General features: G+C 44.1%; 1 protein-coding gene across 13 annotated transcripts in view; it reads left to right on the top strand.

Moving 5' to 3' along the window:
- Positions 1 to 14573, top strand: part of PALM2AKAP2 (PALM2 and AKAP2 fusion) — a 257880-nt gene extending 243307 nt beyond the window's left edge. For 9 of the 13 annotated variants that reach the window (XM_068666542.1, XM_068666540.1, XM_068666545.1 and 6 more), the window contains 3 exons: positions 6854 to 7032; positions 8970 to 9008; positions 14250 to 14573. In XM_068666542.1, coding sequence (XP_068522643.1) covers positions 6854 to 7032; positions 8970 to 9008; positions 14250 to 14342 — 311 coding nt within the window. In that variant the 3' untranslated portion in view covers positions 14343 to 14573. The remainder of the gene's footprint in view (positions 1 to 6853; positions 7033 to 8969; positions 9009 to 14249) is intronic. The other 4 variants (XM_068666541.1, XM_068666546.1, XM_068666544.1 and 1 more) reach the window with 1 other exon arrangement.
- The last annotated feature ends 286 nt before the right edge of the window (positions 14574 to 14859 follow it).

Below are 14859 nucleotides of genomic sequence, written 5' to 3'. Positions count from 1 at the left end.
GTCATTGTGAAGAAGCATTAATTTTACCCAGAGTGCTTAAATTTCATCCTTATTTCCATTAATCATTGACTGCCTCAGTAATGCTTCCAAAACTTGTGCAGGATGATTCTTTTCTTTTGAAAGCTATTGAAGACTTCAAAAAGGTCTGGATTGAGTCCATTACCCAATTTGAGTTTGAATTTGGGAGTGTTACACAGCATGTAAATAGCTAATACTCGTTTTTGTTTTTTTCTGTGAAGAAGATTTTAACCCCTGTTTCTTGCCAAAAAAAAAAAAAAAAAAAAAAACCACGAAAAAAAACGTAGCAGATGCTGATAAATTCTTTGGAGTGATAAATTCTTTGGATTATTACTCCTGTAGAACAAATTTTTTTGATAAGGAGTCTCCAAAAATTGTGTGTTTTGAGCAATATCTGACAAGGTGTAAGAGACATGGCACCATGGTCCTCAGCTAGTAGAAGTCCTCGTTCTGTAAAGGTGTGCTCGTGACCACTTTGAAAAACAGCAGTTTTCTGTAGCTCAAGACAACTCAAAACAGCAGTTGTTCTGTAGCTCAAGTGCTTGAAATGAGGCCGATAATGGTTGGTTGCGTTTTCCTCACAAGTGATTTTGGAAGGGCTGCTGACACTAATGCTTGTTTTAACAGAGCATCTGGGAAAACAGTATACTTCTGGTAGTTCTTATTTCTCTACACAACAAGGCATTTACTTTTTCTCTGATGTTAAAATGCTCTTTGTAAATTACATTTTAATGAGAATATAAATTTATATTTGTAATGAATCATTCCAGACAGTTTTCTTTAAATGTCCAACTGCCGTATGTTCAGGAAAGAAAATTGGGATGTATTTGCCAATGACTCAAATTACTGCAGTTTGCAGCTGGTGACAAGGCAAAGGATTAATTTCTAGGAAAAAGATAAATGTGTGCAATGATGTCATGGATCAAAAGAACAAAAAAGAGCGTTGTCTAAGACTTTCTCAAATCTTCAACTTCCACTGCTTTTTAAACAGTGGATGTGCCTCCGCAGAGCTCTCAGCTGCTGTAAACTAGCTCAACATCCTTGGCAATGCAGGGTGAGTACCTTCAGCTCACCTTGTCCTTGCTGTGCCGTTAGCCGGCTGTGTTACAAGTAAAGCTTGCAGATATCCTCAAAAATAATTAGAAAGAATACCACGCAAACCCATGGAAGATTGCAGCAACTTCTGTTTTAATATTTTACAGCACCTTTTCAGTATTTACAATAATAGCAGCAAAAGGAGATTCAGCAGAGGCAACAAAATCTGGCTGTAATATTTCACTCCTGACAGTTACAGAGGTGATTTACGGAGCTGAAAAGTATGGTATAGATGGGTATAATGAGGAATATGTTCTAGAGCATGTATGATGCTGTAATCTGAACATCTAGTTCGTTGTGGGAAAAAAAATAATTGAAGGAACGGAGGCACTTCTGTCTTCAAATTGTCTTTGCCAGAGAATTAGCATCTTCAGGGTGCCTTGGCAGAGAGAAACTAGGGGGTCAAGTCAGAACTTGTCAAATCTGTTATTAACCCTTGAGTGGGGAGGCATAAACTCACCAGAAATCTTTTGAGGAGGTGCAGTAACTAAGTTGATTAAAAATGACCTACCCCCCAAGTTGCTGTTTGGCAGTGAGTGGGTAGAGCAGCTTTGCTAGGACTCCCTGGTTGCTTACTGCTCCTTCTCCTCTTCCCTGCCTGGAGCTGCCACTGTGCAGTAAGAGAAACACAAACCAGCAAAAATTGACAGCAGTGAACTGAACTGCTATTTTGACTGAGTGTGGAAGATTAACACGATTCACGTGGGTGTTTGTGTGAAATAACTGCTAATTACTTTAGGTAGCAAACAGGCTGTTTTGCCACCCTGACATACAACTTCATGGAAATGAGGGTGAGACCACACTTGGCATCTGACAGCCACTCAGCACAAGCCCACAGGGACCCCAGCAATAAACCTTTGTGCTGGTAACAAGTATCCTTAAAGGCTGTTTCAAAGCTGCCTTTTAACTCATCTCAGAGCACTGGAGCAAGACACAGACCTGTTTAGCAGAATGATGTCTATGGGTAATGCGTACACAGGACAAGATCTTCTGCAGAGTCATGTCAGAGTGGTGAAGGGAAGAACCTATGTGAACTCCTGGCCAAAAAAAATGACAATAAAAAAATGCCTGGCTAAAAGTAGAGACACTGTGAATCCCAAAATATTTGTGAAACTGTATTTCAATTTCAACAGTTCCTGCGTTGTTTTGCTTTAAGGTGGAACATGGAAAGGGTGAGCAGCTGCATAGCACTCCAGTGGTTTTCTCCTACCAAATGCAGGAGGTTCACCGTCCCTCCCGGGCAATCAGCTGGGCTGTTTGATAGCTCGTTAGAACAGGGTGATGAGTGTGCGACATGAGGGGTTCCAGTTTGCATATGATGATGTAATGACCACATCCTTTTTATTAGAATTACTTGGACTATGAAAAATTTGCATTTTAGCATGTACGGTGCCTGTCTGTCATAATCCTGTTCAGCAAAGGAAGTTTATCTTTGAGTTGTAAAAATCGTTATGTGAGGGGGCTGGGCTCAGTGGAGGCTTTTCAGTCGGAGAGAATGTTTGCTGTCTCATGACAAGGGAGGGGGAAATCCCTAGCATGAGAAGCCATGCCTGGAGGAAGCTGTCATGAAGCTGCCACGTTTCCCTCTTTGATGTTTGCGACCAAATCATTGCTGAATGAGGCACAAGGCAGTGCTGCACTCCTTGGTCTCCTGTGTAGGAGCTCGGCCCCATCTGCACATCAACCTGGGAGAGCTCCCCACTAATTAGCCATCTTCTGTCATTCCCAGTTTATGAGCTGAATGGAAGGCTTTCAGGAAGGCAAAAGCCCAGAGGGAAACTGCAGTTTATGAATGCGAGTGATCATGGATCTTTTAATGTCAGGGTAACTCTTCCCTCCACATGGTGAGGAATGCTGGGCATGCTGTCTGTCTGGCTTTCTTCTCCTGAGTAACAGCTGTGGAGTGTAAGCCTCTGTCAGAGGAGCCATTTCAGCCTGAAAACAATTTTCCACTCTCTTTTTTCACCAATAAATACCTACACTAAAGGAAATTTCTCAGGTTCAACCTCAGCCTGGAGAGACTTTTTGTAGAGTGGGAGGAGAAGCAAAAACTCTGGAGCAAGATATTTTTTATGTTTGTGGCCATTGCAAAGTTAATAATGCCAGTTATAGGTGCAAAGAGTAGGAATAGGAGTCATACATGTGCATGATCCCCTTTTTAAAAGGAGAATTTTGAGAAATGCCTGAGCAGAAGCGCAGCCTGTGAGATCATGGTAGATGCTGATTCCTTGCAGTTTCATGAACACCAGTATGGAGAAGGAAAAGTTCATCATTCCCTTCTGCAAGGATTCTCTAGCGTGCTCATCCTCTGGACAGGCCATCTCCAGGAGTGCCTTAGCAGCCTACTAGCCCAGCTCATTTGTCATTTGCTTTCTTATATCTTCCCTAGTGGAGAATGTACATGAAGTGAAAGGATCTTAAAGCAGTGTGCATTTTTTTTTCTTTTTTCTTTTTTTCATTTTTTTTTCTGTTTGCTTGTTTGTGTTTGCATATTCATGTTGCTCAGTTGGTGTTCAAGATCAAAGACCACCTTTCGGCTGGAGAGGTAATGAGGCTCCACATTACAGGGGTAGTATTTTTGTAGATATTTGAGGTATCCCCTGACATCAGCACAGACTCGTTTTCTAAAATGAGCAATCTTGCTGAAGTACTTTCTGTCAAAAAGTTTTCTGTGCTGTGTAGATATCTTAAAAATGCCAACAGCCTCTGTAAAACAGTCATTTTTATCTGGACAAAGTCTGATTCTTCTCATCTCCTTTGTACCCTAGTTAACATGTATGCTGGTCCTTGGTACCAGTCAGTCACTTACTAGTGGCTCAGGCCCTTGTTCCCAGTACTATTCTGTCACAACTTCCTACTTCTGCAGCAGACCAACCTTCCTCAGGTTGCAGAAAATGCTTGGACACTCATCATCTCTGAGGGGTGGTTAAGTCACCTTCTTCAAAACCCCTCTTGCTCCTTGGGAGTCTGCAGGCTAGGATGGAGCTGACCCATCCCCAGCTCTTCCAGGTCTTTTATTTTGCACAGAGGTGCCAGATGTCTTTCAGACACTCAACTGGGGTATAGCAGCAGCTCAGAGGTGAAAATAGGGGAAGAAATAAAGATAAATAAAAATTCCTAGTAGATCCCTGAAGTCATACACTGGGGGCAGCTGCCACCAGGACTGAGGTCACAGAATATTTTTCACAGAACATAAAGAATTTCTTTAACAGAGGGGAAAAACACAACTTTACAGGTAAGTGCCTTCCCCTGGAGGAGGAGGATGCTGATACCCACTGTTACCTCATATGAGTGTGACTTGGGGGCTGCAGTTTTTGCTGGTATCCCACAAATATGACCCTGTTGCCTTCAGCTGAGAGCACAGGTCCATTATTGCTCAGCGTGGATTTGGGCAAGGACCACCAGCAGTGTCTGAGAGGATCAGACAGTAGGCAAAAGTAGAAAAAAAGTCAAAAGCTCCTGTGATCATTGTGTGTTATGATGCTTTTACGCCGAACATACCTACTGCCTGAGAACGGCACTTATCTGGATGGAAATCTGCCAGAAGAAAATGAACCCAGCAACATGTCTACCACAGCCTGAGCTGGCAGAGGAGGTCTGCGCTGGAGCCCAGCTCTGCTCAGGCGCGTGGGGATGTCTGTGGTGGATCTCAGAGCCCTCAGGCCTCACCAGGCCCCGTCTCCTAACCACAGCCTTCCCCTGGCTGTGCCAGTCGCCAGCCTTTCTGACACTGTTGGCACAGGTAGGATTTCTCTCTGCCACCCTCTTACTCACTTTCACCACATTTTTAGGTGAAACTTACGGGAGAGACTTGCTCTTCTGTGAAAAGCAGTTGAAATGAGGCTCTGAATTCCAGTTTTTAGTGTAATTCATACACATACACAGAGAAAATGGTTGCGTAAGGGTAATTTCTTGTGGATGCAAACCAACAAACCAGTGTTTTCCTATGGGCAAGGCATGTTTCTACCTTGGCTTCCCTATTTGTGAAAAGGGAACCATGGCACTGCTGATGCAGACAGCAGCACACTGCTGCAGGGTTGCTGTCACAGCGTGGAAATGGATGGGCCCTCCGCCCAGGTAGGATGGGTCTGATTGAAGATAACAGCTCTCATCTAAAATGTGGATCCCCAAAACCCATTCTTAACATCATTCTTCAGGGGCATGGAGTGGAAAGGGCTGTTTGCTTCAACAAAGCTTGTCTGTCGGACTGAGCAGCCTGTGATGGGTCTGTATCCCTGGGGATGGGTGGACAACCAAGAAGTTACTTACTATTTCAAGAATGAAATAATAAAATGGGATACCTGTCCCTTAACCAAGCCTTTCATTTCCAGCAGTCTTTTTTTACCCACTGGACATAACGAGCAGGGTGATGGTTGCTCATGGAAATACCCCCTCTGCTTGGGGGGTGCTCAATTTCCCAGCCTCATCCCTGCACCAGACAGCTTAAAGTAAGCCTGTAATAAGAAGCTAGTGATGCTGGGGTTTTCCACGCTGGTCAGAAATGAAACAAGACAGACAAGGGGATTTCTTGTAATACTGACTCAGGTTTCACTTCTTCCATTAAGTACTGCTGGCTCTTAGAGGAGATTTCAAGGCTGCTCCCTAGCGGTTACTACTGTTAACTACGGATTTTGAAGGAGCAGCTTGGTTTTTCGTTTGTCTAGCCACAGGAAATTTCGTGAAAATCTGCATGATCTTTCTAGCTACTTCACTTATTTGTACGGTTTGGGGTTCAGTAGTGATTTTTTTAAGTGATAGTTATTTTATTTTTTATTCCCCATCCATTGAACAGTCTTATTTCAAAGATTTGTCATGACACGGGAAAGGGAACCCAGTTTTGCTTCAGCAATTGTTTTTTTTTTTTTGCATTGTAGCCGAGCATATTTCTGGCATGAACAGAAAGGGCCCTTTCACCCCTTCATTTATTTTTGCTGTCAGCCAGGACAGGACCCGCACACCGTATTCCCACATTCCCACATCCACAGCCTGCCCCTGTTGTCTTCGTTCTTCCCCCCAGGGCTCTCCTCCCTGGAGCCACCGACGCATAGTCTTCTGCCAGCTGGATCCTTGTGTGGTGATGAGAAGCACAGGCTGTCCTCCCCAGAGGATGCTGTCCCGCCAGCATCCACCCCCAGGACAACCCTCAGCTCTCCTGCAGCTCCTTGCAGTGGCCTCCTTGCTGTGGCCATCTGTAACTTGTGGGATATATTCTAGGGGAGAGTAACATCAGGGAGCTTTGAGCTCTTACAAGGCAGGTAAAGAGCACTGGAAGAAGAAAAATAGCCAGCACTCTTTAGCCAGCCTGCCATCTCTGGACATTTATTGCACAGTGGTATCCAGTGCATGGTATTGTCTGAGGAAGAAAATAAATAATCTTGCATTTTTCCAGTATCTTATGTACATTTCCAGATCACCGAAGTGAGTCATGTAGGAGATAGGCCAGCCAGATCCTCCTGCAAATAGTGGTTGTGTGTTAAGTCTGCCTTGTGTCATGTGGTAATTTTTGCTGGGTTTTGTAGAAAGGTTTTGCAATGTTTTGATGTAGTGGATTTCAGGAAGAGGGGGAGTGTTTTAAAACCCTTTGACCATTCTGGTTTATCAGGTTGTTTCCTAAGCTTCATTCCAAACTGCTTCTTCACTCAAACCCTGCTAAAAATGATTCTCCAGCTATCTTCTTTTGGGAACAACTTGGTGAGTCTTTGACCTTAGAGGAGATTGTTCCTTTTCCATGTCATTTCAGGAAAGATCGAGAAAATCAAGCCTCCTCCATCCCCCACTGCAGAAGGCCCTGTCTCACACCCTGACCTGCCGTCTGAGGAGCCTGCAGGAGCCCAGCGGCCCAAGAACTTGATGGAGACCCTTTTGGAGGATTATGAAACACACAAAACCAAGAGACGAGAGAGGATGGATGACAGCAGTGTAAGTGCACTTGCCTTTTCACTGTCTGTTGTGTGACAGAGACCATGATTCATGAGATCCAAGATTTGGAGAACAAAAATGTGTGTTTCCCTAGAATCTGGTCAGATCACCTTGCAGATGTTTAAGGGTTTTAACACATTGTAAGGGTCAGCATGATGGAAATGGAAGGATGAGTGCTACTGGGGTGGAAGAGAGAGTCTCAGTGCAAATATCAAAGGCAACTAAAAAAAAATCATTTTAATTCATTAAGTTAATTAAATTAATAGTAAGAGCAGTAGGCAGCTGCCAGGTTATTTTAACTTGCACACCATCAAGACCTTCCACTGGGTTATTGTAGCAGCTCTTTGAACTTAATGGGTCAGATCTGTATCGATGCCTTTGTTTATAGACTCCCAAAGTCCAGTCCCAACGTGCTTGGGATTCAGTGTAAGTGGGTAAATTCCTTACAAGCAGTCACTTGGAGAACCAGACTGGGAACATCTCAAAAATTAACTTGGATCCTTGAGTGTGCAGCATGCTGTTTCCCACTGGAGTTGTTGTCTTTCTCCCACACAAATAAAAAATGAAAATTGGCCAGAATTTCAGTCTGGGAAATGGGCACCTGCATTTCACTTATTGCTACAGTAGAGTTCAACCCAATTAACATGTTCTTTACTGGAGGCAATAGTAAGAGGAGCTATGAATTTCATAGCTGGAAGTCCCAAAATTCAGGTGCATACATTGCACAGCCTGTTTACCAACAATGCACAAGATGTTTCTCCTTCATACTCATTATTGCTGTGAGTAGTCGGTGCAGAATATAGTGAGACGTAGCATGAGATATAAAACTTCTTAAATGGATGCGGTTCTTGTTTTGTGTTTGCTGAAGCGGCCAGAGTCCTCCAGGCACTTCCCAGAGACGTCAGAAGGATGATCCCAGCTGCAAGCAGCTCATGCTCCAAGCAAAGTGCTTTCTAGTAACTCTTATTAGAGGCAGAGTCTCATTAGGTGTATGGAAGTAAGTGGAGGTTTGTAATGTGAATACCAGACCATACTTGTCTGGCAACTCCTAACCTGTAGTGGTGAATATTATGAAGTAGCACAAGAGAACCAGAAGGAGTGAAATGTGCAGGGATCCTGTTGCGTTTCTGCTAAAACATAGTAGGAAGGCTGACTTGAAGCACAAGCAGATGAATTCCCAGTGCACACCAGAAGCTTTCTGGTCCCTTCTCCTGCTGAGGCTATTGAAAAACCTTCTTCAGCTTCACTGGAGCAAGACATGGTTGTCCGCTGGACTCCTGTTGTGGCATAGGATGAGAACTGGCACATGGTGATGAGCCTTGCTTCCCCTAGCCAGTCCCCTGGATGGGGTCTTTGAGAGGTTTAATGTCCGTGGAAGTTCTCCATCATGTTCTGAGCATACCAACAGGAGCAGTCTGTAGGGTTTCATTTCTCCCTGCATACAGTGTACCAAAAGGCTAGAGTGGTTTCAACAGAACATCTACTCTGCCTCTCCCTTAGACACCACCACCTTCTGTTTCATGGCTAGCTTGAGTGGTTACAACAGGGCAGCTCCCGCTGGGGCTTGCAAGAGTTGGCTTTCAGAAACAGAGGGCAAATCAGGAGCATCTGCTCTTGGAAGAACCTCACTGCTCCAGCAAGTGGGCAGTTTCTTCCCAAGAGGATGTGTAGGCTTCAGCAGGTGAGAAAAAGAGAAAAAGCAGCAGCAAAACAATGAGTCAAGCACTGACAGTAAACAAGACTGAGACTGGCCAAGCAAGTCATTTAAAAAAAAAAAAAGGACTAATATTTTAATTTTTTTTTCTATGACACCAAGTTGCTTGAAATCCTATACTCTGGGATGAGCCAGTTCTTGCAATTTCTTTATATTGTTCTTGTTTCCTAGTTGTAACATGCTTGTTCAATGTACTAATGCTGGTCTTTTCCCTTTCTGCCAGTACACCTGTAAATTACTGTCTAGCAAGGTTACTTCCGAGGTACTTTTCAACTGCTTATTTACTTTTGCTTCTTCTTGCATGGTGGTTCCAAGTGCATGTTGCTGCAGTTTGCATTTTCATGCTGTGTGCCAGTGCTGTTTCATATCAAAACCGGGATGCAAATATGTGTGGGGGTCTTATCTCTCATCAACAAATGTTTGTGTGGCTGGTTTTCTTACCCCCGGATTCTAATTACAACTTCTGGCATGGGAGGGGTTGCAATTAAAGGGATGGGAGCTGTTGCCCAGGACTGGAGCATTCCTGAGGCGTGAAGCAAGAACTTTTTGCCATGATCCCTGTTACCATTCGGCTGATGAAGCTGGACCTGGGGTCCAGGGAAGCTCAGACACTGTGTGAAACTGCTGTGGCTTTCCTCCATCCCTGATTACAGGGTATGTAGCAGTAGCAAAATCTTAAGCATTTTGTAAGGAACCCACACACCAACCTTTCATCAGTGGAAGAAGAGAGACAGATCTGAGTGCACGGTCTCAGCTTTGTCTATTTTGTGAGCCTGTTCTCATCCATGTGCCTTGTGATGTGACAACTAATGAGAGTCCCACAGCTTAGCATCTGTGTTGGTCTCAGCTTAGAAGAAATACAGACCTGCTTAAAAAAAGTGTATTTTCAGTGACATTTGACATGTTAGCAGGTTGTGTGCACAGGTATTGTCCCTGCAAAGCTGGGCTCTTCCAAATGCAACGATTTTAGGAGGAGGAAGTTGATACAGGATACAGTTTTGCAGTGTTTTTAGGAACAATGTGCTCAATAACATGGACATTTCAACTGCCTATGATTATTTATGCAGGAGTATGTGTAAATCTGGACTTCTCTAAGGGTCTTATCTAAACAGATCCTGGTAATGACTGACACTCGTTTGGCCAGCATCAGCATTGCATTACACACATAAACTTTTCACTGCTTCTTGTGTTTCATAGCACATCTTTACCACATCAGCTGCCTTGAGACAAGTATATGACCATCATCTCTCCTGGGAAGTAAAGACAAGTAAAATCTATGTCCTTCCCAATTTGTTAAATAGCTTGCTCTGGGTTTTATCTCACTGATACCAGCCAGTGATTGATCTTTGTGTGGAGTATTTATAGGGAATTAATCAGTATAGGAGCAGTGTACTTCCAGAGACCCTATTTCACACTGAGGCCAGGCCTCTTCTCCCCCACAGTGCCTGCACAACAATTGGGTTATGGCCCACGAGTGCTCAGTAATGGTCAGAGGATCTGATGTTGTGTGGGAGGCAGGAGTTAAGGTGTAGATTCAACGTACCCCAGGTTGCACGTCCACCCTGTAAAAGGAGGTTAATACAAGGTGAAGGCTGGAAATCAATGCATGTGAATGGGGACTGGAGAGAAGATGTGACTTTTCAGCATGGCAGCAGCCCTGCAAAGATGTTGCAGAAGCAGGGAAGCCTGTGTTTAACGCAAACACTTTTGAAGTTGTAAAGGGACCACTGATAACTGTGTGCCTGCTCATATGCAGATTGTATTTATCCTTAAAACCATCTGCTTTTGTCCTTAGAACTGAAAGTATTTTCAGATTTACTGGGCATTACTCTGAGTTTGCTTAGTACTAATCATGCTCTAGGTCATAACTGCACTAAGGTAATACTTAGTTTTTTAAGTGACTAATGAAAATTTTTTGCTTACAAAATAGAAAACCAGCATACTAGATTTTATGGCAGAGGACACATAGTTTATGTTACAACACAGAGCAGCAGCAGTAATACAGTTACTGTCTTGTTTCAGATAAACATGTTTTGGTTCAGATGCTCAGCTGCTCACTGTGCTCACTAGAGGTCTGGTATATTCGGGCATTAGCACTAAGTAGGTACAGTACAACAAATATCTTTGTACTGAAGAACCAGGTGTGTTTTGTCCCTCAGTAGCTGTGGTTTCATTTTAAAACATTTGGTCTTCTGCTCCTGAGCAGGCACAGTCACATCTGCAGCAGCAACCAGTCTGTTTTGTGCCTTCGTTCTTCTGTTTGTGCACGGGGCGCTTCCCTGGAGGTATCTTTCTGCATGAAACTGTCAGAATTTAGTCACTCAGACCTTCGCATTTTCTTTCGTTTGCAGCTTTTAGTTCCTCCAGGTCCAGATGGGAAGAATCAATAAAATATGAAGTTCTAGATTTTTTTTTTTACCTCCACATCAGACTTGCTGCCACTGCACAACAAAAATTAGCCTGTATTGTACAGTAGTGTGTTTCACTCAGCACCAGCTGGTGCTGTGGACTAAAGCATAGCTTTATTTTGCTTTCTATTCTCATTACGAGTAAGAGAGCAGTTATTATGTGTGTTGGAGGGAGATTCATGACAGATTGGTCTCCATCTCTAGGGTGGATAGATAAATTAATCTTGCATCTGATGGTAGTAGCCATTTCAGTCTTTTCTTCAAATCCTCAAATTATCTTATATCAAATCTGCCAATAAAGAGCCCTCTGAGGTTCTTAGCATGACTCCAGAGCTGTAACCACAAGATCAATGCAGCAGTTTTTTACCAAGAGGTTTCTACAACCTTATGTATATGTATCTTGGTATGTGTCCTTCCTTTGCGGCAATTGCTGTGCTCCAAATTCTTCCTCTGTTAATGCAGCTCATAGGCAAGTTGTCCTTCCCAAATAGGATATCTTATGTCACATTACTTTTTTGACTGCCAAGACCTAACTAGTAGGGCACGGCCAGCTCAGGTCAACAGCCCAAGGACAAGCAGACTGCTTGCTTTGTGACTTTCCTTGAGCTCAGCCACCAATTTCAGACAACTCTAGTTGTGTACTTGTTTTCTCAAGCAGGTGTAAAACTGACACAGCAGTTCAAACACTCCTTTCAGTAAGTTAAAAAGATCCTTCTGGGGTTGCTGCTCTAAAGGATCCTTAGCTGTTAACTACCCATTTAGGCATATTTAGTATTTAATAAATATATAGTATTTAATAATACGCCAGCTATCAGTACGTTTTTTCCTGCAAAGGGTAAGCCTGTGTTCATTGCCTTCCGTGTCTCTGACATAATTCTTCTAACAGTTCTGGTGATGTCTGCAGAAGAAGACAGGCTTCTGGGCACATTTGCAGACAGGTGGTAAAAGGAAGAAACCCTAACTTGTCTCTTAAGACAATGACGAGCTGACTGATCCAAAATCTTCAGGGTCCTGACTGTTACAAGCACCATCAAAGACCATTGCAGCTGGATGATTTCCAGCAAGGAAGACACTGACCAGAAACTGTTATCAAGTAGATAAAATCCATGTTATTTTCAGCTAGCATAAACCTACAGGCCAAATTCATAAGACCTCACTTAAATATATCACAACTCTGTGACAATGGAAGTTTTGATTTGAAATTTGTGCTGGATTGGCTATTTTTTCATGTTTATTCCATTATCCAGGGGGAAAAACAACAATTTTCTGTTTTCTTTACTCGTTATCCTGTCCTTGCTTCAATAGTCTCTTGTCTCATAGTACTTTCCTGTTGCTACCTGAAAAAATAACATTATTTTTTTTCACCTTTCATTGCTAAACCTCGAGCGGCCTCTGTATTTTTCTATTCTGAGAAGATGAGAAGATGATGCCCTAATAGCACATCCCAGTTTTATTTTCTGTGTTGTTCAGAAACTCAGCTTGGGTTGTCTTTCCTTGGTTCGGGCATTCAATATCCCAGGCATGTAGGTGAAACCTCCAGTCCTCAGCCTTGCAGCTGGAGTAGTTTCAGCACGGTGCTTGCAGGCTGATGTCTCGGATTTTTTCACTGATTTTTGGATGAATCGTTAGGTTTGTGGGCACAGTTGCCCTCTAGTGGGTGAAACAAAAACTGCTCAACGCTGTTTTCCACTTCTGATGGTGGTTCTGCAAAGAGGAGACCTGAGTTTGAGCAAAATCTCAGCAATAAATCCCTCCAGTGGACGTGGACCAGATTTGTAGCCCTGGTCAGTGCTAAGAAGCAGATGGAGACTTGGCTCATACTTGTCTCTGGTGGATGGATTTTGCCTTTAGCTCTTTGGCTTGTTCATAGTCATACTCTAAACAATCAAGGAAAAAATGCACTAATAAAGGCAAGAAAATAATAAAGGAAATAAGAAAGTGGACACAATTGACCTCACCTTCAGGACCCAAATGGAGGTTTGGGCTTTAGCGTAAATGAAGAAGTGTTCTTGTTCCTGTAAGCAGAGCCCCTAGCACCTGTGTACTGGTCCAGCCACAGCTTATCACAAACTGAAAGAACAGTTTATTTAGTCTTTAGTTGATTATTTTTATTCCTGCCAAGACCTGAGACTTCACCACATCTGGCTTTCTACACAACAGAGTAAAATGGCATCTCCCTTTCTCAAAAGGCCAGTTACTCCCCTGCAGTCATAGATGGTGCTGAGTAACTTTCAGGAAGCGATGAGGACCTGGGGTGGCAAACATTAGTTCAGTGAACGTGTTTTTGCTGTTCTTGTTGTTTTTTGTTCATTTGTTTTTACTACTTTAAATATTTCAAAATGTCTTCTCTGGGGGGGCCGATTTAAAACCCACTGAGTGCAGTGGACACTGACAGCTCTGTAGTTTGATCATGGGGCTGTTACTCAGTGTTGGTCAGGAAATAACATTGCTGTGTGCTTCTGCAGGAAGGCCCCAAATCTCCTTTTGTCATACTCCTCTGTTGTCCATTATTTTCAGAGCAGCACATCACGTATGTGCTGACACCATTTGGTCTGGTCTGAATTATTCCTTTCACCTTGTTGGAACACATATTAAAACCTTCCTACCTAAAATAATTGCTTCTGTACATGCATGTGTGTGCACATATATATGTAATACACAGACTGTAAGTATTTTTTATACACGTGTGTGTGTATATGTGTGTGTGCTTGTGTATGAAGAACATGCAGCTGTGCCAGGGCCCATCTCGTAGCAGACCACGCAGGTCCTCCTCGTGTCGGGCCCCTTCCCCATGTTCACAGAGTGTTTTTTTCACTCCAGCAGTGCTTCAGCCACAGTGTCTGGGCTGCTGCAAAGCCAAAGACCACGAGAAGAAGATGCAAGGGTTTGGGGGGGGCTGCCTAATTTCGCCTACAGGGGCGATGCGCCATGGTGAGCATCTCACAGGCTCCAGCGGGTGCGCCCCCCCCTCCCTCCGTCACATCAGCAAGCGCTTCATGGCATGCGGCGCCCCGGTTTGCAGAGGAGGGGCACCCCAACACGGGGACAGGGCGGCTGAGTGACGGGTGTCTTCTCCCTTTCTCTCCCCAAACCAGGTCCTGGAGGCCACCAGAGTGAACCGCAGGAAGAGTGCCCTGGCGCTGCGCTGGGAAGCCGGCATCTACGCCAACCGGGAGGAGGACGAGTAACCACGCGGCAGCACCACGAGGGCAGCTGCGAAACCAAAAACAAAGCGAAAACAACAACAACAAAAAGAAAAGATAGAGAGAAAGGAGGAAAAATGAAACAAAAACAAAACAAACAAAAAAAAAGCAGCAGCATTTAAATCCGATATTTATTAAATACACAACAAACTCGATGATGCACATAGACACAGAAATGATCCAGCTCCCGGCAATCCTAAAACAACAGGAAAAATGCACCCAGGAAATGCCCCCTCCTCTCTCCCCTGCCTGCCCACTAGGAAATAACCCCCGGGGTGGGGGGGATACAGGGTGGGGGACCCCCCGGGACCAGTGGGAGGCCATCTCCATGGGCCGGAGAAGCAGCTGGAGGGGAGGGCTCGTGCATCCCCCCGGCCGGATTTGCAGCCCCCCAACAGACCCACCTCCAGGTTCTTCTCCTCCCACAGCCGCTGCACCGAGACCGTCAGCATCACCTCGGCGAGCCCCCCCACAAAGACACCCCCAAAGCACGACGACGTTG

The sequence above is a fragment of the Anas acuta genome, chromosome Z, assembly GCF_963932015.1.
Source record: "Anas acuta chromosome Z, bAnaAcu1.1, whole genome shotgun sequence".
Lineage (NCBI taxonomy): Eukaryota > Metazoa > Chordata > Aves > Anseriformes > Anatidae > Anas > Anas acuta.
The sequence above is the reverse complement of the archived record's forward strand: the minus strand, read 5'-3'. Positions and strand labels throughout refer to the sequence as shown.